The 27,669-nt window shown below is 39.9% G+C and overlaps 3 protein-coding genes and 1 long non-coding RNA gene across 10 annotated transcripts in view; 3 read left to right on the top strand and 1 right to left on the bottom strand.

The window, feature by feature from the left end:
- On the top strand, nt 1-1,553 carry LOC122578029 (surfeit locus protein 6 homolog). Its single transcript, XM_043749883.1, has 4 exons — nt 1-309; nt 388-441; nt 508-1,004; nt 1,112-1,553. The coding sequence occupies exons 1-4, from the start codon at nt 192-194 to the stop codon at nt 1,331-1,333; spliced, it is 891 nt and encodes a 296-aa protein (XP_043605818.1). The 5' UTR covers nt 1-191; the 3' UTR covers nt 1,334-1,553.
- Nucleotides 1,553-27,599, bottom strand: LOC122578031. Of its 5 annotated transcripts, none has more exons than XM_043749885.1 (7): nt 25,791-27,599; nt 5,658-5,818; nt 5,489-5,585; nt 4,349-4,534; nt 3,368-3,385; nt 2,484-2,670; nt 1,553-2,204 (listed from the first exon to the last, which is right to left on the bottom strand). In XM_043749885.1, the coding sequence occupies exons 2-6, from the start codon at nt 5,679-5,681 to the stop codon at nt 2,525-2,527; spliced, it is 471 nt and encodes a 156-aa protein (XP_043605820.1). In that variant the 5' UTR covers nt 5,682-5,818; nt 25,791-27,599; the 3' UTR covers nt 1,553-2,204; nt 2,484-2,524. The 5 variants fall into 5 exon arrangements, with proteins under 5 accessions (XP_043605820.1, XP_043605825.1, XP_043605823.1 ...); XM_043749890.1 differs by lacking the exons at nt 5,658-5,818; nt 25,791-27,599 and adding exons at nt 17,833-18,145; nt 18,216-19,301 and having other exon boundaries at nt 2,502-2,670; XM_043749888.1 differs by lacking the exon at nt 5,658-5,818 and having other exon boundaries at nt 2,502-2,670; nt 25,791-27,572.
- On the top strand, nt 3,384-4,860 carry LOC122578035. The gene is made up of 2 exons (XR_006320470.1): nt 3,384-4,186; nt 4,295-4,860. It is a non-coding gene; the product is annotated as an uncharacterized LOC122578035 (long non-coding RNA).
- The window catches only part of LOC122578025, a 127,079-nt gene continuing 105,749 nt past the window's right edge, over nt 6,340-27,669 (top strand). For all 3 annotated transcript variants that reach the window (XR_006320468.1, XM_043749868.1, XM_043749873.1), the window contains exon 1: nt 6,340-6,573. The gene's annotated coding sequence lies outside the window, so the exon portion shown is untranslated. The remainder of the gene's footprint in view (nt 6,574-27,669) is intronic.

The following is a 27,669-nucleotide window of genomic DNA, read 5'->3' on the forward strand; positions in this document are numbered from 1 at the left end:
ATGACACGAGTTAAAAAAAATGTGGAAATAAAAAGAATTCCGGTGTTCATGAGTTTGCGCGCTAGGCTGTAATTTCTAACCTGCGTGCTTTTAAAGCGTTAAAAACGTGTCTGTAGTTTATGATTGTGAGACGTTTACACTCTGGTACTAGCAATAGTAGGAACTAATTACACGGGTGCGTGCTGAAAAACATGCAATTAAAAATGTCAAAACCATTTAATCAAAATGCTGTGAAGCAATTATTGCTGCAAGAAAATGAGTTTATTTCGAATATATTTTCAAAAATGCCATTACCGATGTCTGAATTAGGTAAGAATATAAAAAGGTAATATAACCTTAAAGTATTTATGATTTTAGCAATTATAATAAAAATTGTCATATTATCAGTTTCAGATGACAAGAATAAATTAGTTACACACAAGAAAAAGAATATGTCAAAAGGTATTTATTCTCTGCTATTGTTGTATATTATTTAATTTAGTTTCAAATTTTTATTTTCTATCGTAGATAATATTTTTCCAAATTTAAGTGGAAAGAAAAAGAGGGCACAAACTTTTGAGGAGTTACATGCTAAATTGGAGGGATTTAAGAATGTTAAACGATTGGGATATAAAGAAAAGCAATTAAAAAAAAATTTGAAAACCAGAATTAAAAAAATGTCAAAGAGAAAAGAACGGATGATGCAAAAGAAACTAGTAGAAATAGAGAAAAATGGGGGTACTTTGTCTAATATAAAAGAAGAAGATAGCGAAGTACCAAAGGTTCCAAGACCGAAGCCTGTGTTTAATTCAGAAGGCAAAATGGTATTTAGTAAATTTGATTTTTCTGAAATTGGAACAAGAAAAAAACTGCCTAAAAAGGATGCAAAAAAGATGTTACTAGAATTGAAACAAAAAAAAGAAAAGTTAAAAGCAATGGAACAATCAGGTGAAAAAGAAAGAGTAGAAGAAATTAAAGAAAAGGATGCATGGCAGTCTGCCCTTGCAAAAGCTAGTGGTGAGAAGGTAATATATATTTAAATTTGTAAATTTTTTTTTAAATTTCAGGAAAAGTAGATTTAGAATAATGGTTTACAGATAGCACATTGTATAAATGTTATACTTTTCGATAGGTGAAAAATGATATAGATTTACTTAAGCGGACATTAAAAAGGAAAGAAAATAGAAAAAAAAAGAGCGCTAAAAAATGGGAATCTAGGTTAGACAATGTACAGAAAGGAATTCGAGAAAAACAGGAGAAAAGACAGGACAACATTATGAAGAGAAAGAAAGAAAAGAAGATGCGTAAATTAAAAAAAGCGGCTAAAAAGGGACGGATTATACCCGGATTTTAAATATAGAGTAAAGAATTATAGATAAAAGACATTTATTTTTAAAAGAATTATTTTATATGTTAATGCAGTTTTATTCTGCATAATTTAATTAAATTTTTATATTAAGACGAATCCAACATTTGCGTAAATGATATTCATTAATTGAACAATACTCCTTAGGACAAATTTGTACTAACTTATTGTTGATATCAGAATACAAGACAATAGTTTTCAAACAAATCATTTTTTGTTGTTTATAATTATATTATTTACACTCATAAATGTGGAATAATATTTTACACTGACAACGCAAAAATCAGCTGTAACGTGTACACGTTGTATAAATTTCGTAAAAACAGAATGTAGGTGTTGTATAGACAGTGTTTTATAATCATTTATTTACATATTGTGATTTTTGTTTGTACATGGTATTAACAATTTTTTATTTACACTAATGATGTAGCGTTTGTTGCCTCGTTATAAGTTTTTCATGATATAAAAAGCAGCTTGTTCATAGAATCTTGTACAGTTTGACAGTATAAAATTTAGTCGTTAATTTTATATACGAGTGCAAAACTTGCTTGTAAATATCCATATTCCGTATAATGTCCTCAGATTTCAAATTGTTTTGTATCGAAGATCCTCCTTACGATCAGTTTCATTATTGTTCACGATCTCATGTACTAATTTGTCGTAATACATACATATCTTATAAATCTCTTAATATATTATGGGTAAGTCGAGTACGAGAGCTTCGATGTAGCCGCCCTCTTCCACTTCCTGCTAGGTATCACCAAGAGCAGAGGATACAGCGTTAGCGTGTGTTAATGCTGTCCATAGAGGGCTATGATCCACGGATAATGGTACCACCGATTTAGATGATCGTGGAGACCTGAACAGAAAGATAAATAATTAGTTTAAATTAATATTCTTTTACAAATATGACATCTGTTATAAATACATAATAGATATTTTCGCAAAGTTGCAAGTTGCAACTCCTAATGATATATCGGTAATGCAGGAATTCTAAATATTAAGAAAATTTTTTAGAAACAAGTCGATGGAAAAAGAAGCAATCTTTGTTGCGAATGATACATGATTCGTATGAAACCTTTTTCTCATGTTTAATTTAAGGAAATAAGAATGATACTTCAATATGTATTACACGTACAGAAAATAAGAATCTGACCTAGGCGGTACCAAAACTGGATGCTAATCTGGACTACTAAGTTCCAATGCAGTGCTCTGTTCAGGATCCGACCGTTCTTCAACGACAGTGTCTAGTTCCAGTGATGGAAAAGCTCTAGATCCTCGATCGCTTCGTAACGATACTGTTCTTGTTGGACGATCAATTCCAGCTATCACATAAAAATATATATGAATATGTATTAATATTTCACAATAATAAATGTTCTTGATTATATAGAAAATCTTGTCTAACAATTCTGTAAGTGAATTTTTAGATTATCAATAATAAAGATTAATACTGTCTAAATGCATTCTAATGTCAAGATTATGTGGTAAAAGTTATTAATTTGATTCGTACAGTTATTAACAAATTGTTGTATACGAAATGCGTTGAGATACACGCTGCATAGGCTTGCATAGCAAACAGTTTAAAGTCATGCGACTAGAACTATGTTAAATACATAAGAAGTAAATACATGCCTTTCGATTAAGATTAAAATGTAGCCAAGCTGCATATATTATTTGCATAAAAATGCTCAACTTTTCTTACTTTCGATTTTCATGATTGCGTTGGAAATCTTAAGCTGTTGAGGTATAATATTCGTAACAAAGTATTATTTAAATACGCTTGAATGTAGCCTGCATGATCAATCTCACACGAATTGTTTTTATCATTTTTATTCTTGTCCACCCTTTTGGCGGAACTTCAATTAAGTTCTGTAGGTTGTCTTCTAAGTATGCAACGGTAGTAGCGGCGGCGGCGGCAAATGATTATGCATTAAGTAAAGGAAACTATAGTTGTTCTGTGAAATTCTAAAATCTCTAGAGACCAAGTCAAGCAACAATCAGGTTGATAAAAAGCTTTACCTAAATCCTCTTTCGATGCTGCACTTGACGGGATAATAAAATAACAAGTATGTATTTCAGTTTGAAGATTTTTCAAATGGTTAATTTATATTAGGATGCTGCAAATTAATTTTACGATCTAGGTGTACAACAAAGTCCGAAGAGCAAACATTCTCTTTTGTACCATCGTCCGATAACTATGTATTTCCTATTAATTAAAACCTTCATGCTTGTATAGAGTAAGTAGTAACTAAACCGCCTATTTATCACATTTCAGAGGCCGTAAATCAAGAGTTAGATTGCCATGACTGGTCGCGGTAGTCGTGTACCTTCAGAGTCAGCCACATACGTATGTCGTGTTCCATGAACGTTCCGTTTCACGTTCATTGTTATGAACGTAAAGTAACATATTTAGAAAAGTTCAACGTTATATTTCGGGATTAGAATTTAGATAGAGTAAGCAATTGAAAGCCATGAAAAATCAATAGAAACTTATAGGTTTGGCCATTTAGTTTCTCAATACTTTGTTGAAGACTAAACGCTTTCAGTCGTGTAAACACGAACACGATTAAATTCGAAATATCTAAAATCGGCGTATGAACTCGGATATTCAGGGCAACATTCGATCTGGTTTAATGCTTCTTCCACTCTCTTTGTATAGGTTGCACATCCGTGTACTGAATGCGTGTATATATATACACGCCCCATTTATAAAGGTATACGACTATACACGTCTACGTGACTATATGTAGGAGTCTATTTGAATATACAGGTACGGATAAGTATGTATTCAACGTTTCTGGGGAGAAAAGCGACCATGGAGTAGCGGTTGTTAAAGAGGTTAGGATGCTATACAATGCGAACGTAAATGTTTTGTAACCTTAATCCATTTTCGTTATAAAATTGCTTTCACGGATGTGTACGCTTTAATTCCAAATTTAATTGTAGCACTGATTTTGAAAATAAGGAGAGGGCAGACTCGATTTTATCGTTGGAACTTACCTAAACGGTGGACAGGACTAAAACGAACGAGACTGAGTGCTCCGTGATCTAGATCACAATTCCTTCTTCGTGCTCGCTCTCTGGCGAGCTTTGCTCTTCTTCTTAAACAACAGATGACCATTAGAGCCAACAATGGAAATCCGAGTATGCATGATACTATTGGGATGATGATACTCTCTGGAGTTACTAAAAAAAAAGTAAAATAATTTGTAATTCAATCGTGAAGATGTGTCAGAAACCGTTTACGTGTAAATTCTATTGGCTTCACTATCAGTCGAGTTACTAGATCTAGCAATAAGTATTCCTAACGAAGCTTCATTATTCTCACGTTTGTTTCTTAAGTTTGTTTTTATGATTAGTATATATTAAGCAAACTAAGCAAATACATCTTAGAATCCCATTTCTTTTCTTACTGATATAACATTTTAATAAACATTACATTGTAATAAATACAAAGCAGAACTGACATTTATGATAAGTGAATCTTTTAATAAAAATAGAAACGAGTCTTATCAATCTTCTAAATAACAGTTCAGACCCCAAGAAAAGAAAAATGTTTCATTCAACAGGATGGAATAGAAGGGATAGTATAACGGTATGGTTGTGTAAATATACGTTGAATAATATAGCGATATAACACAAATATATTTTATTATAATCAAGACTATGTTATCTCGTGTAACAATATCATTTTAAATTACAACGTCAAAATAATGCTTTAATGTCACTTATCCAGTTATGCGTCTAGACGATTTGTAATTGTATTAACCTTTACTCTCCATTACTCTTAGACCCTTGAGATTGGGAAGCAATTAGTTGCTTGGTTGCTTCCTTAAGTACGACGGAGATATTCTCTGTCACAGAAGGACTTTAACGAAACATTTCGGCCTTTCGTAATTCTTTGAACTTTGCAAAGTTATTGGCTTCTGTGTCAGGAAATCTGATAATTTGATTTCTTTCCTCTTGTATAGTTCATGGTGATTAAATTTTCGCGTTATCAAAATACGAGTCATATTCCCATGGATTCAGTAAAATTGAATGTTATTGTTCGAATGATGCTTGGAACGATTGTTATGAGTATTACATTAGTTGAGAATGTGCATTACGTTTTATAGAAAATTTATGCAATTGTGTTTTCACCTGTTGGATAAACTAGAATTGTTGGTCTCTTGGATTGTGGAATCGTTGGCATTGTTGGTCGACCCGCTCTCACTTCGATCGACATTTTGCTCTCGATCTGGAACAAGATTATCTGAGGGTTAATCAGGGTTTTGGTATAGTGAACAAATTGATCGATAACAACGATTACATCTTTTTCGCAAAAATCGTTCATTGTTCAGGTGTCTCTGCTTGTTATGTTTTATCTCATAGAAATGAAAAATCAAAGTAGCCTCTAGCGATCCTAGGTCTTTTAATTCCCTCTTTGTTCTTTCTATTTTTTCCAACGAAATGTCGAGGCTGAAAGAAAGACTGCAACAAAAAGTATCAAATTCCAGTGTTTTGCTTTGAAATTTCTTCCAATACTAATTATACCCGTACACCCTGTTCCTTTATCCATTCCACGCAACAGAAATATACATATTGTGTGCTATTTGATTTCATTTGAAAAATATTCATTTCAATTTTACCACGCGAAGGTAACAATTATAAACATTCCCTCACATCGATATACGAAAAATATGTTATTTTTCTAAAATAAATGTAATTTACAATTTTTAAATAAATACCGTTTCGCGACAATCTGTGATATATATTCATTGCGAAAATATAGAAAGTAAACCATCGCTGGTTCCGTAGGATTAATTTAAACAAATCATCAGTTTATGTGCCATAAAACATCGCGTGATATCTTTATTTACCTATTTTATTAAAATAATGATTTTTCGCGGTCGTTTAAATTCTACGTACACGTACCGATAGTTGCAGTTTCTGCCGCTACGTGGCGCACACGCAGTGATTAACCAAAATGGCGAATGTAAGCGCGGCGTGTATAAAGTAACGGGCAGTAATAGGTTTATCTCGATGAGAAGTGATTCTGTCGCGGTAATATTACGTGTTCGGGTAATATTTTCACTATGACGAATGTTTTCGATCGCGTAAGCTCGTGTGGCGATTGTTTCAGTGAAGTGATCGAACGAAAACATATCCACTCGTTCCCTCCAGTTTTAGTGTGTTTCGACCTTGGAGGGGTCTAATCAAAAGCGACGTATAATCAAATTTTCAAGGTAAGATATTCCCTGTTACGTAAAATAAACAGACATTTACGTGATTTTTTAAAATTGAAAATAAAACTGAAAATTGCATTAGCTAATGACATATAAAGGCGTACAAGAATACGTAAACATTGTATTCGTAGTACTCGAGAGGAAAAGGTTATTTACTCCGGTTCCTGTATCTTTGTGACGTTCCTCCGGTTGTTCTTTCCTCTCTCCGTGCTCGGAAAAGCAATAACGTTAGCCGTATCGGTGTGAATATCAACATAGACAGAAAGCAAAAGCTCTGTTTTCTGCACAGACTTTTAGAATTTCTTCGTTTTTGTATTCCCTGCGGTATTGCGAATGGACTTAATTCCCATTGGCTCCGAACCACAAAGAGTATAGAGGACCATACTGGTCTCGGTCTTTCGATTAGAGACGCGTGTATACTCCAAAGAAGACGAGCAAGAAATTGAGTTAGATTATTCCTTCTCTCGTATCTGGCTATTAAATTTGGAAATGCGAATTCCCTTATTTTCGATAGATGTTTTCCTTCGCTATAGAGATCGCAATAATCAAGTATATTCTTCGTTGTGTCGCAATTTCGATCTTTTAAAAATATATATAATACGTATTCCACGAACCTGAATTTTCTTTTATTCTATGCATTACGGTATACGTACTACAATTTAAGCAATCGTGTTCCTCGCGTGTTTAATTAATTCGTTGCAGAGAAAATGGTACCAGACTGGTCGGAGCAAACGAATGAGTTTAATTTCTCTTCTACTGCGTTGGATGTAACTCGTTAGCTATCGAAGCAACACAGAAGAATGGCTCGTTATTTTTAAGCCGCGTCAGATATCAGGCATTTCCTATTTGCTTTTAATCTTCGACTAGTTTTTGTCGTACTGGCTTGTCGAATATTACCTCCATAAATTGTCCTACATATTCGAGTTGGATTGAAAAGGGCTGGCCGGGCTGCAGCCCTTTGGAGGGCGAAACTCGATGGAAGGACTCTGTTATCGTATCTCAAAGGGCCAGTTCCGAAATAGCAAACTATTCTCTATTCAAGAAGGACCACCTCTCCTTTTTTCTGCGATTACTTTATCTATCGAAGGATACCATCGTGAAAATAGCTTGACCTATTTCATTGGCCAGTTTTCCAGGTACATCTATGATTATCATCACGTTCCTTTATTTGCGCCCGCTATATATAGATTACGATGTTTATAAGACGCGTGCAGGAAACGCCGTTTCCGGTTAAATGCTAAATTTGTTCATCCTTGCAGGGTATTCGATCGAAATTTTTGGAGTGCCTCCAGAACAAAGATCACGATGTTTCTACCAGTTCTTCGTTATCTTTGGACTTTCGTTGTAAGACGTTCTGCGGCATACGAAATTTATCCGACTCGGTGTGAAAATTCAAAATCGTATCCAACGGAATTCAGGATTCCGCGGTGTCCTTGCGCGAAAGTAGGTCGTTCAATTTTCAGCGAGGCGCAACTCCAGCTGACGATGTCTTTATGAAAAAAAGCAGATGGAACTGTTTCGTAATCGGCGAACTATTCAACTCGATTTCGCGGGTTCTAGGAGTTTCGGAGCGGTGGGCTTAAACGTCGGAGACTCGTCGGGATACTTATCGATCTTCCAGTATGCGGACCCATACTGAGTTTTATTGCTACCCGCCAGTCTGTCCTCGCCTTCTCTTTGCAGAAAACGATGTTCAAACGCGTAAAAACCGTGGCCATTATAGCCGTGAGGAGAAGTTTCATCTGCATTATCCTCCAATTATCTTTGCCTTATCGTCGTCTTCGCAGCGTGTCGTTCCCTTTTCCGTCTATTTACCAGCCTGGCTTCTAGCACAGTTCATTTAGCAAATCTGTGGCTCACGAGGAGAGCCAGATTCGACTCGAGTCACGTTGGATCAACGTTATTTACATACGTACCTATATGCTACCCTGGAGTACATAGACCGATATACCGCGCATTATTGCCAAATTATCTGGATTTTCTCGTATACGGGCTCGTTACAAAGCGAATAGATTCGTATTAATCATAGACTGGTGAGTGGCCGCTCCAACTGAGCTTGAAACTATGTTTTAATGCAGCCCGTACACCGGTGCGCAGTTATTCAGTAATAATATGCGAACAAGCGAATTTTAGTGAATTTCGAAAGCAAACACGCGCGTGCATGCTTACAATGCACCGTATCAGGATTGTTTCGATTTTCTGCGGACCGTGCGGCGCGGCTTGTCGAATAATTCCGAATAATTCAACGGCGATGTTAACCAAAGGATTACACCGATTTACCGTAATTAGCGAAATGTTATGTAAAAGCTGATACTATTTCGTTGATAGGCTGCCGCGTCGGTATTAAAAGGCGTTACAGACGAGCTGGATTTTCGCTTCATTTTCATTTCAAACGATCATTAGCGCGATTCGTGGCAGACTGGAAATCGGTACGCGGATTACGCTAATTTCTCGAGTCGTACTCAACCGTCCACATACTAGCACCACTCTTGGGAAATCCGTGCGAGATCTCAGCTCGAGTGCCACGGTTTTCCATCAAAGACTGTTTAAGGGGGACAGAGTGGCCGATTGCCATCACTTTTATTCTCGGAGCTTCCATTAATTAAACTTCTCGCGATTACACAGTAGATAAACTGCCTCCGCTACTTTCCCTTCTCATTCCCGCAATTCGATCCCTTTCTTGTCGTTCGTGTACCTGTCTTTATGCCAGGCCAATCTCCCGTTAAATCACAGCAACGCGAAATTTCGTCTTTGACCTTTTCAAAGGACTCGGAGGATGAAGTTGGAACGCGTTAGGAACACGTAACTCGTCATTTAAAGCTTCGTGTCGCGCGCCGAGCGGAAGGTCGTTTTGTTAAGCTCCGTCTTCATTGACAAGCGAAGCTTCTAATTAAACTATCGCGTAGAATTTCTACGAGATTTACGGACCACTTTGAACATTGCAAACATAATTTTCGTTGGTTAAAATGTTATCGATAAAATGTGTCGATAAAGTCTTTGTAGTTGTTAAAACAACGTATCGACTAAAATCTAGAGGACCGCAACGAATATTATGCGTCGCCTTTGATGAAATTTTGTACACGGTAAAGTAGCAAAATGTAATTTGTCCCTTTTTCGGTTATTTTTGACAACTTTACAAAATAACGTTGCAAAAGGAATTTTTGAATAATTATACGATTAAGAAAAATATATTCCCCGTTATAGTATTCGATTGTCCAAAAAGTTTCTTTCGTTTTATAAGGAAATAATAGACGCGCAATGTTTTTTGTTTTATATTAGTTTATTGAATTATGCACGAACGTAGTAATAGAGATATAACGAAACGGATTATATCTAATTCAATAAAATAATATAAAATAGAAATTGTTGTTCATCTATTATCACCTTATGAAACGAAAGAATCTTTTCGGACAACCTAATAGTTAACATTGAGCGAATAAATTTCTCCCATATGTTTCACCAAGCCAAAAATGTTAATAAGACGTAGAAATCATTTCGACGTGCACAAAATATCCTTCCTTGCGTATAGATCGTGTGGAATGGTACATTACGAAAACTTGTGCCGAAAGGGTCAAGTCTAACCTAACATCTGGTATTAGTATACATTGAAATTTTGATACTAATCGACCGCTCGGTGACATTAATGGAACTTTAATTTCAGCGTTAGTGCTCCCTTTAACCTTTTATCGCCAGATGAAATCCTCTAGAAAGGTCATGCACGATCAGAGACGAAATACTCTCGCAAAAGTAAAAAAATAGGACAACGCGGTTTCGAACCACGAAGGATAGAATAACTTTTGTTGTTAGATATTTCGATAATTATCGAATATTGAAACATAAAGCAAATATTTCTCTTTCCTTTTTTTCTATATTTTTCACACGTTTGTAAAATTTGATCATTTCGCAACACCTGACAATATCCGCTTGTTAATTCCACGAAATTTAACGCCAGAAATTTTATTGATCGAGCACGTGTAAAGCACTCCAACTCTCCGAGCACGAGAAAAATTAATTAACGGCTTGAAGTATTGATTGCATAGTTATAATTGGATAAAGAATGCTGTCGGCAAATTAATCGAGTTTCTTGCCCAGTCAAATTTACAGTGTAATTGAAAGATTATGTGGAACCGGCATACAATTGGCTTAAGGTATCCAGAAAATCCTGCTTTCGTCAACTCTGTCTACGTAAAAACGAGAAATAAGTAAGCATGTCGACGCAAGGAGAAGAAAATTCATTAGTTACGTAATTATAAAATTAATGACGTTTTCAACGCGTTAAACAGAAACTCGCTAGATCATCTTTCGCAAAACTGATAACTTGCTACGTACAACGATCTAAATAATCACGACAGTTTATGGAACGTGATGTATAAAACGCGAGAGGGGATTACTTAATCCCAGCTTTTACGAACGAAGTCTAAAACCCGATCGATATTCGGTATCGTGTATCAAATTGCGTTCTCATTGTGTCCTCGTTGATATCCTTGCGGTTATCTTGTTAATTAAGCATTTTATCAATTATAAAACCTCATCACGCTGATCGAGTAGACGTCAGTCTTTTAGTTAGCAGAAATATGCAGATGGAATTACAAGAGATACGTGTTTACTCGTATATCGACGCGTTCTCAATCGATTTGAAAAGTTAACGAGTGCGTTGCAGTTAATTGTATAGATAAGTCAATCAGCCTTCGATCAGCAAAACGATTCCAATCAAGGAATTTGGATTGTACTCTGACTCGTTTCTCTCGATTTCGCGTCAGTTGAAGCATTGCAACAAGATCGATCGGAGTATGTTTGCAGCATGTGCGAAAGAACCGTGAAACGTGATACGATATATACCAGAAGGAACTTGTCTTCGACCCATATTCCTTCTCAGCAAGAAATTTGTCCTTACGTCGAGCTTTCGCGTTTCCCTTTTTCTTCTTCCCAATACGAACAGATAGAAAACGGCGAAGTATCGATAAAACAGTCGCAGATAGCCGGAAAATCTGATTCGATGTGTATCGAATAATCGTAGGAATTTCTCATATACAATTTCTCCACTCGACTCAGCGTATCTTCAATCTGCTTGGATTTCTTGTAAATAAATAGAAAGTCTGGAGGACTAATCCCCTTTTGAATTTTTATTTCGAAACATGCGTAGCGACATTAGCGTCTTAGGACGTTACGTGCAACGTACAGCCGGCGACAAGTTCAAACCTTTCGGTAACCTCGTCGACCAGTATAAACAGACGACCATGTTCTTCGGAAGTCAGTCAGTCGAGCGAATAGGTATAACGAATCAGTCGAACGAATCGGCATAACAATTAGTATCAGTACCGCAGTATCGCGCAATCTTACAACGAATATCGTCAAGCGAGCAACGCTTGCGATTAACTTTGTGTTGTACATTTTCAAATATCTGTAAATCAATTCGTCTCGTTATTAATTTAACCAACAACACGTCACACCGTCCGCACCACACGCGCGACACTCTGTTCAGATCCTAGTTTCTCTGGCCTTAGCGATTATTTCCTTCTGGCAATCGAAACCAGGTGGTGCCTATACCAGTCTAGTAATGACGTTTAGTGGATTTGGTTATCGGAGGTCCTTTGTCTACTTCTTGTCAGATGCAGATCCAACGATTGTAGTCCTGTAGCCTCGTAGCTTAGGACGACAGTAATGGCGGCGGTGGCCCGAATTTCGTTATGAATACACCTATCTAGCTATATCACTGCGATAAGGTTCCCGCTTTGGTTGCTTAATGAAGACTTTTTGCAGAGGAAACGGCACAATGACGGGCTACGTGCCAACGAACGGACTTTCGAATATCTTACGAGGGCTCTTGTGACTCGTTGAAGCGTGAACGAACCGTCACACTGTTGTTCGTAATTCAACGGACCGCGTGTGCCCTGATTTCTGGTCCGCAATCGGAAATGCATGCTCCCAGAACAGCTCTTCTCTTCCGCTCGACTCGCAGATTCGAACGCTTTGATCGGAAATTTACGCGTTTGATTCGATCCCATGGTCGAACCGCGGTTGCTGCGTTGAATGGATAATTTTCAAACGATTCGACGAAATATATCGGAAGCAACTCGACCGGTTTAATTAGACGACGTTGGCGTTTTGATAAGAAATTACAACCCCGGTGAAAAAAAATACTTGTTGTAGTTTGCTTCTTCGCGCGCTCCGTTACAGTTTATCTCGGTTTTCCTGACTACAGTAAAAGAAGAAAAAATATTTTTCAGTTTGCACGACCGCGATCTCGATATTTTATGTGTCTATTTCATAGTTATATATTATTTCCCCGTGGCAATGGCATAGCTTCACAGCCTCTGGAGATTCTCGCGTTAGCCAAGGGAGGAAAAATTTTCAAACTCCTTGCGACTCGAGTCTCTGAAGACGAAAGATTCTGTGCTGGAATTTCTGTCGTGCGAGAAACAACGGGGAATTCCTTATATCCGACTCGCTACAGATTTTAAACAGAAAGCCACTCTATCTTCTTGCACAGAAGATTGCGTGCTCGGTATTTCGAGAACCGTATTCGACCTCTATAAAATACGGTCGACTCGATTTAAAAACGTTCGCACGAGGATTTTCTTAATCGCACGGTAAATGATTCGAGTTATTCGATCGTACACATTTTCATCGACCATCGCTCGAAATATCGAGGAACGAGGAAGCGTTGGGGACTGTGATGGCCTGTGATATTACGCTCGCAAATTGATCGACACGACAAGGCAGCGAACGTCAAAGAGTGCGAAACGAAGTTTTATCGACAGTCCAGTCGATATTTTAGTTTGGTATCCACGTTATGTCATGACGTCGTTCTTGAACGAACGCTTCGCGTTTTTTAACGGATGCACTAACATTGGCCGAGACTTTCGGTATTGGTAGAAAAATCGACAAAAAAATAATTGTTTGTATATTTGTGCGCGCCAAGTCGACGCATTTTCAAAGCACACAAAAACGTAACGATTTACTGTGAAAACATCGACCATTCCTTTGTCAGCAATCTCCATAATACGTTTGTTTAAACGTGAATCTTCTATTTATGAAAGCTTTTATTCTCTGTCGACAAAGAATAAAAGAGATCTCGAACCTGTAAATCTCGGGTGCAAGAGCAATATTTTCATCGACAAATATTTTTCTCGTCTATTGAATCGCCGCGAAGAAATATTACTTGGAATAACGTGTCGCGTCCATTCGGAAGCGCATTACGCCGAATATGCCTCTATGCATAAATCCAGACTTCTGGCCGTAATTGGTAGGTACGTTGCTCGAAACTCGAATTTCAGAAGTTTAGTCGCAATATAATCACAGCATGGTCCCTCGGCGTGTCCTAGCTCGTAATACCGGCTCATCGCTCATTTGTAATTTTAGTTTATCGCTTGAAACACAGTCGGACCTCGTTTCGCAAACTCCGCAAGCTGCAGCTAAAGTCTAAGACACGCTTCTCTTGGCGAGGTTAACGTTCAAACGATTCGGCGTTAGATCCCGTTCAGAATTGTAACGATGGAAGAAAATCTGCTCAATACCGCTGCAGTCTCGCATTCCTTGGATAGAGAGTGATGATATCAACGGTAGACCCGTTATCAACGTTATCCCGATTGTTGTTTTACAGCACGTGATTGTCATTATTGAAACAAACGTTGGTATCCTAGTGGATTTTTCTTTCTTCGTTACTCTTTTCAACGTAGTTTTATGCCACTTTTCTCTTTTTCGGTTCATGTGAAATTCACAATTCGCCAGAGCAAAGTATTTCGTTCGTCAATTCGGCAATCTCGCTATTGTTCTTTGGTTCAAGTTACGTTTTGTCGAACGTGACATCTTCCAATTCATCGAATCATTTTCTTCCAATAACAAAATTACGATTTTCATGGTAAAAATATCTCAAGACGTCGAATCGCAATCTTATAGAAAAAAAGGTCTGCAACTATCGATTTTTCGACCGACTGGAAAAACCAGAGTGGCGATAACTCTTGCGCGAAGCACGAGCCCAGAGCCTAGACGATATTTCGCTTGTTCTTGGCCCGGTACACACGGCCAGCTATGAAGCACACGTACGTACCAGGTGCTTGTATTAAGTAGAGAATAAGTACAGCGTGGACACGTATCGTTGTACGTAAGTACGCGCTCTAGGTACCACGTGTGCCGTGGCGTAATTTTCGGAGACCGTCGTAAACCTTGGATCCATTAGTCGATCCCAAAACGTTTCTGTAACGTTGGAGTATTAATGGTTTTAATAGCCACTTCGCCACATCCTTCACGGTTAGTTTGCGTGAATTTTCAGTTTACACTTTCGATCAATCGTTTACCGTAATCTATTTAAGTCAATCACCCGTCTATCCTCCGACGAGTTTCACATATATCTTCGTTCGTACGCTGAAAACGAAAAGTATTAGATAGAATATTAATCTCGCGTTGGCAAATAGTCGCTCGATCGCGAGACGTTATTAATTTTAAATACGAATAGCTTGCTCATCGTGGTTCCCAGCACGCTGTGCGCTCGTTCCATTAGCACTCGAATGGTTAATTCGACGAATAATCCGGCGAGCGAGCGAGTAATTATCTGCCATTAACGTCTCATTGTTCGAAGGTTATACTCAATTATTTAACTTATTTACCGGCCAGTTTTCCTGTCTCCGTCGCAATCGCAATATTCGTTTAGATTTTTCCCGACGACAACGTAATTCGCAGCGGATAATGGGTTATTTGATATATTACGATTCCAATCGATACTTAATCTTCGTCAAATGAGAGAGAAACACGCGCGTCCTATTCCCGCAACATGTGTCGCGAGCGTTGTTCGCAAATTGTCCAACGAAGAATTAAACGAAGTGCATTGACGCTAATGCGTCGGTACTTTCCGGAAACCCATCTGAGTACAACGACGCTAATATTCTTTCCATTTGGCCGACTGGAAATAAAGTTGCGCGAGCATATATCATTAGGAAAGAATGCGCGTGCCGGAAATATTAAATTCCGACTCGTTCGAGCGAAATTAACTCTAATATCGCGGATAAGGTCTTTGCACTTTTAATCCCTCTCTCTCTGCGTCTTTTAATTCCACCGCCTTAAAAGAGTAGCCTTATCGGTATTCTTTCTTTCTCAGCACGTATCGAAACTCGTGTAAAAGTAGTAAAAGGATTTCGATATAACCGAGGGATATTGCGATAAACGATACTAGTTCTTCGATGAATCTTTGATTTTTATTCGGAGCCTGGCAAAAACGAACGCGGTACGGAATATGAAACTTGAAATTGGACAATTGGAAAAACGAGAGAGCGTTCTAGGAATAAAATATCTATCGTAGCTCGTGTTTGCAATAACTCCGCACTGTTATAACGACGCACTGTTCCAAACGCGTTCGACTAAATGGACTCTTGGTTCTTTCGTAAGAAAGAAGACCGCACACTGGTGATCCACCTGCAAATATTTATGGCCCACTAGTCACGCCAATGTTCCTTCGTTCGATTAATTGCGATTCATAAATTCTCGGCGAGTTTATTGGAATTTTTCACGACGAAGATTGCCAAGGTGGAATAGGTCGGTGAGAAGTATCGTCGGGACGTAAAATTGGAAATTTGTACGCGTATTCTCGTTACCTTTGCAAATCTTAGATCGAGTAGTTTCGTTCGGAGGCTCGTTAAGAGGTGGACGATTATAAAATAATTGCAGCAACTTCTTACGGCGTACCATTTCAAGCGTTCTACGAAAAGAGAGAATGGTATCGATAAAAGGGAATGATGATGATAATAATAGGAACCGAGTAGCGGGATCAAATAAGCTTAATGGACTAGTTTTTATGTTCGTCCCAGCGATGAGCATTTGGAGGTTCACGGAAATGCCCGAGGATGTGTCAGCGAATATAAATGTGGCTTAATCGCGTCGCTCCCTTCAACGAGAAGAAGAAATAATTTTTTTCCGTTTCTATAAAAATGTTACATTTATAACGCAACTTGCTCATATATTTGTCTCTCGAGTCGCATTGTCTTTCATCTTTATCGTTACGAAGAACATCGATCAAATTTTGCACGTTCATTTCTATTTTGTTCCAATTTACGTGGTTCATTTCCCAATGGTATGTGACCGCGTTGATCCGTATACTTCGTCGTTGGAAGTTATATGCAGTTCTATGGACTATTGAACTCGAACTAGCTGCAAGATTTCATTCAACCTACCCATTCGCTAAACAATAATCAAGTATGCGAATGATATTCCGGCGGAGCCGAGAACAATGCCTGATCAGTTTTCGTAGCGAATACGCGCAAAGAGACAGTGTAGCTTTGCGTTTGAATTATAGCGATAAATTTACCGGCAGAAATGCGAAACAGTTCGTCTCGAGAAAGTTAAAGTATGGTGGATGTACGATTCCGTGACAGGGCGTATCTCGTGAATAGAATTCGCGTGCTGTTCAAATAAATTGCTTTTACCGTTAAACAAAGCTCTGTCGCATATTTTATGAATGACGTTCGAATCGTTACGAAATTTCACCGAAGGGCACTATTTTTTCTAGTACTTTTTCATTTTTCTACCGCGTTATTCTCTACGCAGGATATGGTCGGTATTTCGATTAAATTTTCGTCCTTTCAAACTGTCGCTTTTCCATTTATTTATTTATGTTTTTTTATCAGTTTCGAACGAATCGCGCAGCTCTCGCGTCGACAGACAGAAAACCGTTTTCTCGCCTTGTTTTCCCATTCCGAGAAACATGTAAAAGGCTCAATAACAGAGTTTTCCTACATCGTCTTATTTCAGTGAAATCACTGAAATCGATTGTCGTACGCGTCGCTTCGATAATATATGCAAATTCGAAGCATTTTTCTGCCCGAAGATTACTTCTGTCCTATGATATCAACAGAGAATGGAAGATGAAAAGCAAAGAGAAAACGGAAGCTGGACTGACTGGTCGGTCGAACGAAAGAATTTGATCACGGAAAAACGAGACACGTCGAATCCTTGCGAGATAATATTTCTGAGTCTCGTAATAGCTCAGGCATTATGAGAAATGGAGGCGCGAAAGTTGAACGTTTATAAGATAAAGCAGAGATCACGGCTTGAATTCAGAAACACGTTTGACGCGTCGTGAATCACTGATGTGACTCTCGACGGATTTTCGACGAGTAATTTGCATAAAATGTTTAGGGTCATGGTCAGAATAAGAAAATACCCATTTCGTGTACTAACTTTTACAATATCACGATATTTGATTTCTTCTCCATTTTATTTTCTCTTCTTCCCTAACTTTTTCCCAAGCGAATGCTGAAATAGAATTACCTTTCGCCAAGTGCTTATTCGCCATACAATAGCACTCGCGGTAACACAAGATAAATACGAAATAATTCCATCGTTGAAAAAAGATAACACGTTGTCGATAGCCTCTTTTCACGAACGTATTCCAAGCTGCTCGAACTATTTCAAACACAACGCAATCGCACAGTACGTATGACTAATACAGATTTTATCTGCACAGTTAAATATATAATTCGAATTTGTATCCGATACATTCACCCCACATCGCCGAGTTTAACTTTGCATCCATCGTTTGTTGTCTATGCGATCGATTGAATTCCGCAAATTTATTCTTTCGCTGAAAAAAAATGATTTAGTAAATTTCACGAAACCCTGCGTGTAATTTATTACGCTCGTAATGAACTTACGCTTGAATCGCGGTCTCGCAAATGCGACGTTTATACCGAAATTGCTTGATATTATATTTATTAAAGCTTCCAACATATTACGAACATATTACACTGAGAAAATAAAAGATGGCGTGTACGAAGAAATTACGAGTTTACTCGCCACGTGTCGGAAAATTTCTGCTCCTGCTATATGTTCTACCATTGGCCTAGATAACTTCACTTTCGTCGCTAGGTATTCTTCCTTTGTTCGTCTTTGACCTGGCGCGTAGTCGCGCCACATTTTTGGAACCACGATTATCAGCCCGTGAGATTCCTTTATCAGCGTGTCCTTGGAATGCTAAACCAACCATTCTTCACGCTTGCAGCTAAATTACTCGGTGAAAGCAGTGGAGCGTGATTCGTCGAATGGTGCTCCGAGCGCGTGAAAAGCTCGCGTTTTAAGAATGCCTCTATGTGTATAGCCAGAGGCATTGTTTACTATAGTACAGGCCTCAAAAAGAATGTACCATGTTATCCTTGAATGAGCGGAGGTGGAAGGAAACGAATAGCTACGTACCTGTTAGGACACGTTGCATCGTCTCGTTAGCGCGATTCTGATTTACCGAACGCGGTCCAACGGTTTCGAAAACTGGGTTAACGAGACCATAATATCTGGAAAAAAGGCTCTCGATGCTCCGCCGATTAGCACATTAAAAGTCATCAGCTCGGTATTTCCGATTCGATTGATCGAAGCTACGTGTGTAATCGTCTCGAAGATAAAAGCCTTCGTCGACGGATTTCCGTGAGAAACAGGACGGTCAAATCGAAGGATAAAAATCGGCAGTCAATCCTTTGACGAATAATCCGAATATTCTGAGAAAAAACCGTGTTTTTTCTAGTCGAGGATCGTTCTAGACAGGGTACGAGCTTCCCAACGAGTTCCAAAGTAGATAACGTCACGGGACGGATTCTCGATCGGAGAGCTTACGGCATGAGATTTGAATAGGCGCGAAGAAATCCATCGAGCGGGGAATAAAAAGGACGTTGAATCGGAACAATGAATCGCTGATGTTCGCTCGAATAAATCTATCGGCTTCTATCTTCTTTCCACTAGCGAACTTTGACCTGCAAATACAATAGATTCCGCTATGGCAAATCGAGGAATAAAACGAGAAAGATACGACGCCTTCTGTATCCCAACGAAGGTAATTGGCGCATAAAAACTAACCACATTGATACACTCGCCTCAGCCCAATGAACTTTAGCTGGCTGATTCGCCTTTGATAGTTCTATCTCGGTAAGAGGCGGTAAAGACGCAGCTCAGAAATGCTTTAATTAATCGATATCGATAGAGCCGAGGTAATATGGAACCGAGGTAAATGCAAGCATGCTCCAAGCATTATATAAAGAAGACGGATAGTTTTCTCTCGCTTTCCCGTTTTCTCCTGGCAAGAAGAACGAACGCTTTTCATTCTGTCTGCAGTTGATCACACCTTTTCAGAGGCGAACCACCGTGTAACATCACTGACCGATGCGCCACGATGATTGTATGAAAAGATAGGCGAACGCGATATCGTATTTTCATCGCGAATCGACCGCACGATGCGATCGTTTAGTAGGACATTACCAGGCGACCAATTCATTTCCGCGTGTCCAACCGATACGGAAAAAGGAAGTCGATGAAAACGAGGAACGATACAGATGGAAAAGACAGAACAGAAACAGTTGGAACGTTTAGTTTCATCAATCTCGGCGTTCCACAGCGGTTCGCTTTTCAGTTGTCCCTTTTTACCACGTGGAAAAGCCTAGCCGATTCTATTATATCGTACTCGGCCATCGGTCCACGTTGCGCTACTTCCGTTCCCTTCATTCCCTTTTCTTCTGCTCCACCGTCTCTCTCCGCCTCTCTTTCTCCCTGCGTTTCTGCCGTTTCAGTGATATCGTTTATCGGGTTCTGCAAGTGTCCGTGATTTTGATTGTGTCGGTTCTCGTGACCGATTCAGATAGTCGCTATCAGCGCAGTTCGTTTAAAGTAACTAAGAGCTTCCTTAATGGACCGTGTTAAGATTCGCGATCGATATGAACGGTGTCGCTTTACGTGTCATTAACGCGCGAACGCGCCATCTGTAACGTCGCGATTTACGCGTTATACCCAATGGATGCGCCCACGGTGGATATCGTTAATTAGGTCTCTTTTCTTTGAGATGCTATTCACAGATCGTCTCATTCGTGGCGATTCTCGCAGTTGTAAACGGTACTGGCGTTCAAAACCACGAAGCCAAAAGGAGGAAGCAAAATCGTTGAAATAGAACACTGTTACCGTAGTCTCGTTAGTCCCTCTCACGATGCTTGAAATAGGGGTTGAAAGCGCCCTTGGGAGAGCAACTGACAGTCCTTCCATCCCCGTTCCTCTGCCTCTTCTGTTTTCTTGCTTTCACTCGGGCATTTTGTAAAGGATATTTCTACCCAACCGGGTCGTTCTCGAATCCCATCTACGTCAAACGACATTCCGTTTCCTATTTCATGGCGTTACGGACCAACGCTAGATTATTGCTAGAGTTTGAACGTTGAAAGTTTTATTCGTTCTGTCCGTTTCTTTTTCTTATTTTACGTTCCTATCCGTTGTTCGATATCAAAGGAATAGGAAATAGACCGGGAGGAAATTTGGAAGCTGTGCGGTTCTCCTGGACTTTTCCAGCAGCTGTAATTAACTGTCTGTACGTGTACATATGTATATGCACGTATGTATTGCATAGGATTGTGCGACGTGTACCGAAATGGCAACGAAACACAGGGGATCGGTTTCCGTCTGGAGCGAGCAGACGACAGCTGCGTTTCTATATCGCATCGGTGGAATTAATTAAAATTTATTCGAATCGATTCCTTGGTTAAGCATATTTCTGCCGCGTCTGCGTCGAAACAGTGAATATCGAAGAATGGCTAGAGGCAAGGGAGAAAATACAATTCCCCGTTCTCGTAGTTGGCCAGGCATTGTTCCCTCGAATCTTTAATTTAGCCAGTGCAAACGTATAGCTACTATATCGCGGCGTTGTTGTATTTTTTAACTTGTTCAGGGTGCGCGTGCCACGTACGAACTAGCTCGTATGAAGACGACCTGAAATTCTGGCGCGGATGATAACACATTCTTGTCGAAGGTTTCGTCTCTACAGAAAGGCCGCCGCCCTTTCATCCTGAAATATGTAAGAAAGCGTACCAATTTTCTGCTCTGGATACGCGACCGGTTCTTGGCGAATGTTCTATAGCAAGAATTCTCTTTTTTCTTCTTGCATCTTTCACCAACATGACAAATTATGGATTAGCCACTCGCTCGCGTCGCTTTGTAAACATACATTGGTAGGCGTAATCGTTTTTCGTCAGGAACATATTTTCCGATGTGCTACGCGTGCAAAAATTTCCGAATCCCTTTGTTACTTAGGATATTTAATATTTAATGTTTAATATTTAATATTCTTATCGCGCTCGAGTCTTCGTCATTCGAGGGCTTTCGAGGGATCAATGAGAATATTCATGAACCTTCTCTGGCCCATTATTTCCTCTTAAATTCTTCAGAAACTGATTTTACTACAGGTTGAAGGGTTGAACTTTCCGCTGATTTTATCATTCGCGAATCCGTCGATTCAGACAGTTCGCAGAATAAAAATTTGACGTTTCTCATTTAGATCGCTCGAATTTCTTAGATCAGAGTATCGGATGTACCTTGGCTTTTGATAAAATTCGTTGTTCTTTATCTTCGGAAACGGAAATCCTGTTCTCTGTATCGATTGCCTCTTTTTCACACTACGTGGTGCGTTATCCCTTCGACAATAGCACGTAAATGCAACATTTATTAGCACATAAAAGCAATTTATCCTCCTTTGGAACGAAGGCGAATTTGTAATCTCAGTCGCGATGGAAACTACTCTCCTCTCTCTCTCTCTCTCTCTCCTACTTTCTCGTTTTTATGCGGAGCTTTATTAATAACCGCATTCAGAGAGTAAGTGCTAAAGTCTGTAATTCGTTCACGCTACGCTATTGTTCAGTTTCAATTACAAACCAGAGGAAACAGATGTCTGTTTCTTCTTTTCTGCTGTTATTTCTCGAGATATGGAAGTTCGCGGGAAAGAAATGGAACAGAAAATTAATAGGAACAGGAGACGAACGTTGCGTGTAAAGTATTAGGAGGTTGATGCGCACGTGGACGTTCGAAAATTGTAGATTATGGCGCTCGGATGACCGATAGCTAAGCAAGTTTATACCAATTGTACGTGTTCTCGCGTTTTTTCCGGTTTCTATGATTTAGTTCTATCAGCGTATTCGACGTTACAAGGCTTTTCCTCGCGAAAAGTCTGTTTTCTTTTCTTTTCTTTTTGTTTCATCGGGCTCGATAATCGCAAGATCGTTAAAGGACTAGAGAGTTGGTTGTCAAGTTACAAGGTTTTGGATAAGAGAAATATTCGTTAGAAATGTTGATATCGGGAAATCGACGTATTTCGTTCGAATAATTTCTAAAATTTACGGATGCTGACGAAAGTTGTCGTCTTATCTAAGCGTATTGGACATAATTTCCAGGATGGGGGAACGATTGGATGGTTCTAAAGCAGTTACATCGTAATTACTTCGGACTCTTACTAGACTCTATCGATGTTTAGTGGGTGTTATTGGCGAAAAGCGCGTTGCGATTTGAACGGAAGCTTGGTCCGCTGCTGGTCTACTTGTTATCGCGGTTTATTCATTCTCACTTGGTTTGCATTTCACTCGGAACGTGAAATATTTACGTTCCGGTACAGGAAAAGTTTCAAAGCGAAATTTGGATTGTAAATGGAAGAAAAACCGAACGCGAACCATTCGAAACTCGCGAAAAATATCTTTCCAGGCAAATCGGCGAACGGTCGAGTATATTTCCGGCAGCAGCTACGACGTCGCGCAATCTTTTTTTGCGTTTAGATGATCATTTCTCTGGACGAGCGGGTAAATAGAAATAAATTACGGTGAAGGAAATGGAACAAACAGAACGATATATTTAGGGAATTGCTCCCTGTGTGCGTTACTGATGTTTACGATGCTCGTGATAAATTAAGATTGAATCAAGTTGTATATACGTACTACGAGGAAATTCGATGGCGCGACGCGTATAATTTGCGGCGAAAGGGAGAGTCGAAGGAACAGAAATCAATGTCTTTAGTTTCTTGTTTCTTAGAGACAAAAGCTCGCCCACGATGGAACGATATAATTCCAGGGTGCGGCGTGTTTGCTATCGGAAGAAGAAAATAGAAAGGGAAAGCGGAGGAAACCCGAGGCAAACGAATGAATCCGAAATCTTTCAAAAACAAGACCGCTACTAATAAAAGTTAACGATTTATAATCTTATTGCTACCGTTATTAGCATAACGCTCGTTAAGGCGGGGAAATTCTTAGAGACAGAAAACAACGAATGCGATTCCGACTAGTCGTTAGGAATCGGATCCGTCGGTCTGACGAAGTTTGACCCCCGACGAAACGCGGAAACAAAAGCGCGAGCCAAATTAAAGCTGCGACTCGACTTTCTCGTTTCACCCCTATTCCTACGAAATTTAATCGCTCGCGGATGCCAGATCTTCCTGTATTTGCCGACATTTTCTATACGCGTATTCGGTTTAAGGCGCGCTCCGAGTTTCCGCAACTTTCTGGTCGAAATGAGCGTGACGCGATACGGCGATTTGCGTAATACGAGGTGATCCCTTGAAAACTCGGCTCGCGGCGGAGCCACGTTTTTCCTTTCTTGGACAGAAACGATGCCCAAGGGTGTGCAGGATCTCTGAATTCGAGAATCGCGCACCGCTACCCGCTAACCTTGTGACCTCGTCTTGGTCAATATTAGACGGAATTTCACTTAAGTGGAACTCGAAACTTGAAGCCATTACGAGTCTCGATAGAAACAGGAAATTACTTTGCGAAACCGTAGCCTGCTTAGCAAAGAGTTCTATCATTTTTACTATGAACTAGCGAACGCGGAAGCATCATGGACGTAAAATTATCGATTGACAGGGATCGGTCGGTTCGTGTTTGCCGATTCCTAAGCGATACCCGCTGTTGAATTAACGCGAATGTATATCGAGATGCGTCCGGTGGTCGATTCGCGCAATAATATTCAAACGATTCTTCTCGCTGCCTACGTATCGATTTCATTCGGCTGGAAAGAACGAGAGCGGTCGAGTTTCATATAATTAAATCGAATGGGCGATGCACATAGGTAGCGCACCGCGTCCCGATCTGTACCTGGTACTCGACCAACTCTTTCCAAGAATATCTCCGACTAGTTGCATCGACCGTTGCATTCTACGTGGTATACGCGTTTCCTTTTCACTCCGGGTCGGCTCGATCGAAGTCGCTCGCGTTCCTTTTAATTTCGAACGCACACGAAGATAAATAGCCCGAATCCTGTTTTTTTAATAAAGCAAGCTGCTCATAGTTTCCAGATCCAACGTATCGAAAAATCCGTCTGTAGAGCGTTTATTTATTCAGGAGTATCGCTGGAGCGGCAGCGATCCAACAACCGGCTGATTAACATATTCGCATAAACGGAATTCTTTAGGAAGAGAAGAAAAATATTTAGGGAGTATTTTCTATCTGATCCGTCTAGGGAGAATATTCAGGAATATATGCTCGTACAAGTAGAATCCTAAAATTAGTTCTAGACCGATCAACATTTCATTATTTTTTTATCTTTACGCATCGTGTGGTAGCAACTATATTTCGGAGTAACGAGAATGACAGAATACTCAATTTTTTTTTCTTTTTAGCAGATATTTCGTCCTTAGAGAGAAGATGATTGAACGAGTGGTTCCCTAACATGATACGAGTAGAATTTAATAAAGGTAGAAAGAAGGTTTCGAGCGATTCGTTGATGTAGAGGTGTGGAGGGTGTGTCGATGTAATCAGGTCGCGATGTGCCCAACCACGAGGTTCGAAAAACGGCAGACAGAGCCGTGAGTTTTAAAATGTTGGAACACATTTGGATTATCTAGTTTATTCGTTAGGAAAATTCCGCAAAATGAACGCGATATCGATCGCAGCTGAAATTTTCGCGAGACTCTCGTAACGTTCTCCTTCTAACGACGCCAACGAGTACACCGGAGTAAATGAAACGTCGAAATTAATGGCATTGAAGCAATAAAAATAAAGTATAGGCAGGCTCGTCGCTAGAAATTCGTAAACGGGCAAATTTCCAGGAAACGGAATAAGTTCGATAGATGTAAAGGTGGATTATTGTATTATTATCGATAGATCATCGAACAACGGCGAACGGAGAACAAAGCACGGGTCCCGTATAAAACCGCCGGTGTCGTGAATTACCAGTGAAATTGACTATCGAAAGCCGATACATCAGTATGAAATGCGGGGACCCGAACAGTTGACGCTAAGCTGCGTCGATGAAGTGAAAAGAATATGAAACGATGGTTCCATGCATACGAACGACGCGGCACACGCGAGCTCGCGACCAGCACAATCGATTCGCTAAACTCGAATAACCGTATCTTTCGAAAACGTTTGTGAGCGGTCTCCCTTGTCCCTTTTTCGCGGCTATCTCGCGCCAACGACAACGCAACAACGAACGCGTTTAAGCAATGCTCGTACCTTCGTGTTTTAGCTGGCAGACAATTTATACGGTGTAAACTGGCCGGATTGTGCACGTTTTTTCGATGCTAAGTCCCCGGTTGTTCATCGTTCCAGCGGTCGAGTTTGGTCGAACTTGGTCGGACTTCTGTTGGCAATGCAGAGGTTCGTTCGATTCATTGACCGGTGAATATCTTAGACGAACAGTTGTTTCTCGGCTTGGATAGATCAACGGATAATTCGCAGGTCAGGCCGCGATGAACGTCTTTAAAGTTCTATATGGGCCGAGTTGTGCGATATTTATTCCGACAGCATTACGATCTTCGTCTATCGATAAATACGACAGCTAAATTTCTTTCGATGCGTTGCTTGTTGTATGACTGGCAGGAAACGTTTTTCGCTGGTGTTCGTATTTCAAGTTTATTCCGAACTTGGATTTTAGATTCTTCTCGGTGACACGTGTTTCTATTTATTCTATTTATCTTTGAATCGATGCGACGTCGTAGGAAGATCGAGAGGCGTACATCGCTTGCTTGCTTGCTTGTCAGCGGCACGATGTACCACGTCAGTGTGTCTGGGAAAGTTGGTCGAACCCTGGGACTTGCGCGATCTCGTTACTTCGAGTCGAGTCACGTTTCGCGTCACGTTTCGCGTCCTGTTCGAAATACTTCACCGCGACCAAATTTCACGTATCGCGCAGGCTGGTCCTATCCATGGACGATTGATCGTGGCTTCCTTCGACCTTCCAGAAAACTTGATACGTTCCGCTCACGAGCGAAAACCATCGTTCATCGTAGCTTGCGCGAGCGGTGAAATTGTTTCCGCGATCATTTCGATGATATTCAAATCGGTAGTCGATTACTTTCGGAATATTTATCGTCGATCCGGTCCGAGCGAAATAAGTTTTTGGTATTTCGAAAACACTTATCTGCGAGTTGGGATAGCGACGTCACGCGAAACCTCGTGTCTTTTCACGGATACTGGGCGACTCGTGTTTCGCGTGCTCGATCTGCGACGCCTTTAGGCCAACTGCTCGTGAAAATGCGGCTCTTGCTGCGCGCCACGTTCCTCGCGCCTGCGCCACCACCAATTTCTTCGATACTCTCCTTTACGTGTTTTCGATATCGCGAGCTTCTGATTAATTCATCTTCGTTCAGGTACCCTGATCGACGATTTCCTCGAGCTGCAGTTCCTTCCGTCATTGCAGCCCCTTTCTGTCTCGTTCCACTTTTCCAATAAAGCTTTCCTTTAACTTTGGACCCGTGTAACAATGTAAATCGTCAACGACCGTGTGCTGCACGTACAATCGGCAGTAAAATATAGCAACGAAAGCGTTAAGATCTTCCGCTTCCGTAACTCGTTAAGCAGTCCTTGCTCCAGTAACTGGTCGAAAATAGGCCTGTTCATATATCATACACAACTTTGCTCCAATTATTTCACGAGGACGACCTGGTTTCAGTGCGAATTCGCGACACAAACGTCGGATACAGTTCATCTTGGACGTTTCTACTTTTCAACATATATACGAGCAAATGAAATCACAGAAACTATGTAGAATTTTCTCCAACATCCTTGGTATTGGTCGGTGATGGATTCAAAACGCGAATAAGAACAAATTGGACGAAATAGGGACGGAAATGATTGCAAGAGCATGGCATTCTTATTCATCCCCGGCACTAACACACGTATATTTCCGGCTGTGCATATCGATACGAATATATCTCCTTTAAAACGAAATATTTTGGAACTCGCACGGTATTTCCCCGTGCTGTGCTGTCCCGGAAATATTTTTACCGAAACGAGGAAAATACAGGTGCGTTCAACTCGCTCAAACTGGATTATTACTTGCACGATCGGAAATACGTTCCATTTCATCAACGATGAAATATTTAGACCAGAC

This window comes from Bombus pyrosoma, linkage group LG3 (assembly GCF_014825855.1).
Source record: "Bombus pyrosoma isolate SC7728 linkage group LG3, ASM1482585v1, whole genome shotgun sequence".
NCBI classification, from domain to species: domain Eukaryota; kingdom Metazoa; phylum Arthropoda; class Insecta; order Hymenoptera; family Apidae; genus Bombus; species Bombus pyrosoma.

Bases quoted from the DNA above. Each gene is read 5' to 3' on its own strand.
- LOC122578029 (XM_043749883.1), top strand. From the start codon at position 192: ATGCAATTAAAAATGTCAAAACCATTTAATCAAAATGCTGTGAAGCAA. The intron at 310-387 runs GTAAGAATATAA...TCATATTATCAG, and splicing joins ATTACCGATGTCTGAATTAG to TTTCAGATGACAAGAATAAA. The intron at 442-507 runs GTATTTATTCTC...TTTCTATCGTAG, and splicing joins GAAAAAGAATATGTCAAAAG to ATAATATTTTTCCAAATTTA.
- LOC122578031 (XM_043749885.1), bottom strand. From the start codon at position 5,681: ATGAACGATTTTTGCGAAAAAGAT. The intron at 5,586-5,657 runs GTAATCGTTGTT...ATCTTGTTCCAG, and splicing joins ACGATTTTTGCGAAAAAGAT to ATCGAGAGCAAAATGTCGAT. The intron at 4,535-5,488 runs GTGAAAACACAA...CTTTTTTTTTAG, and splicing joins AATTCTAGTTTATCCAACAG to TAACTCCAGAGAGTATCATC.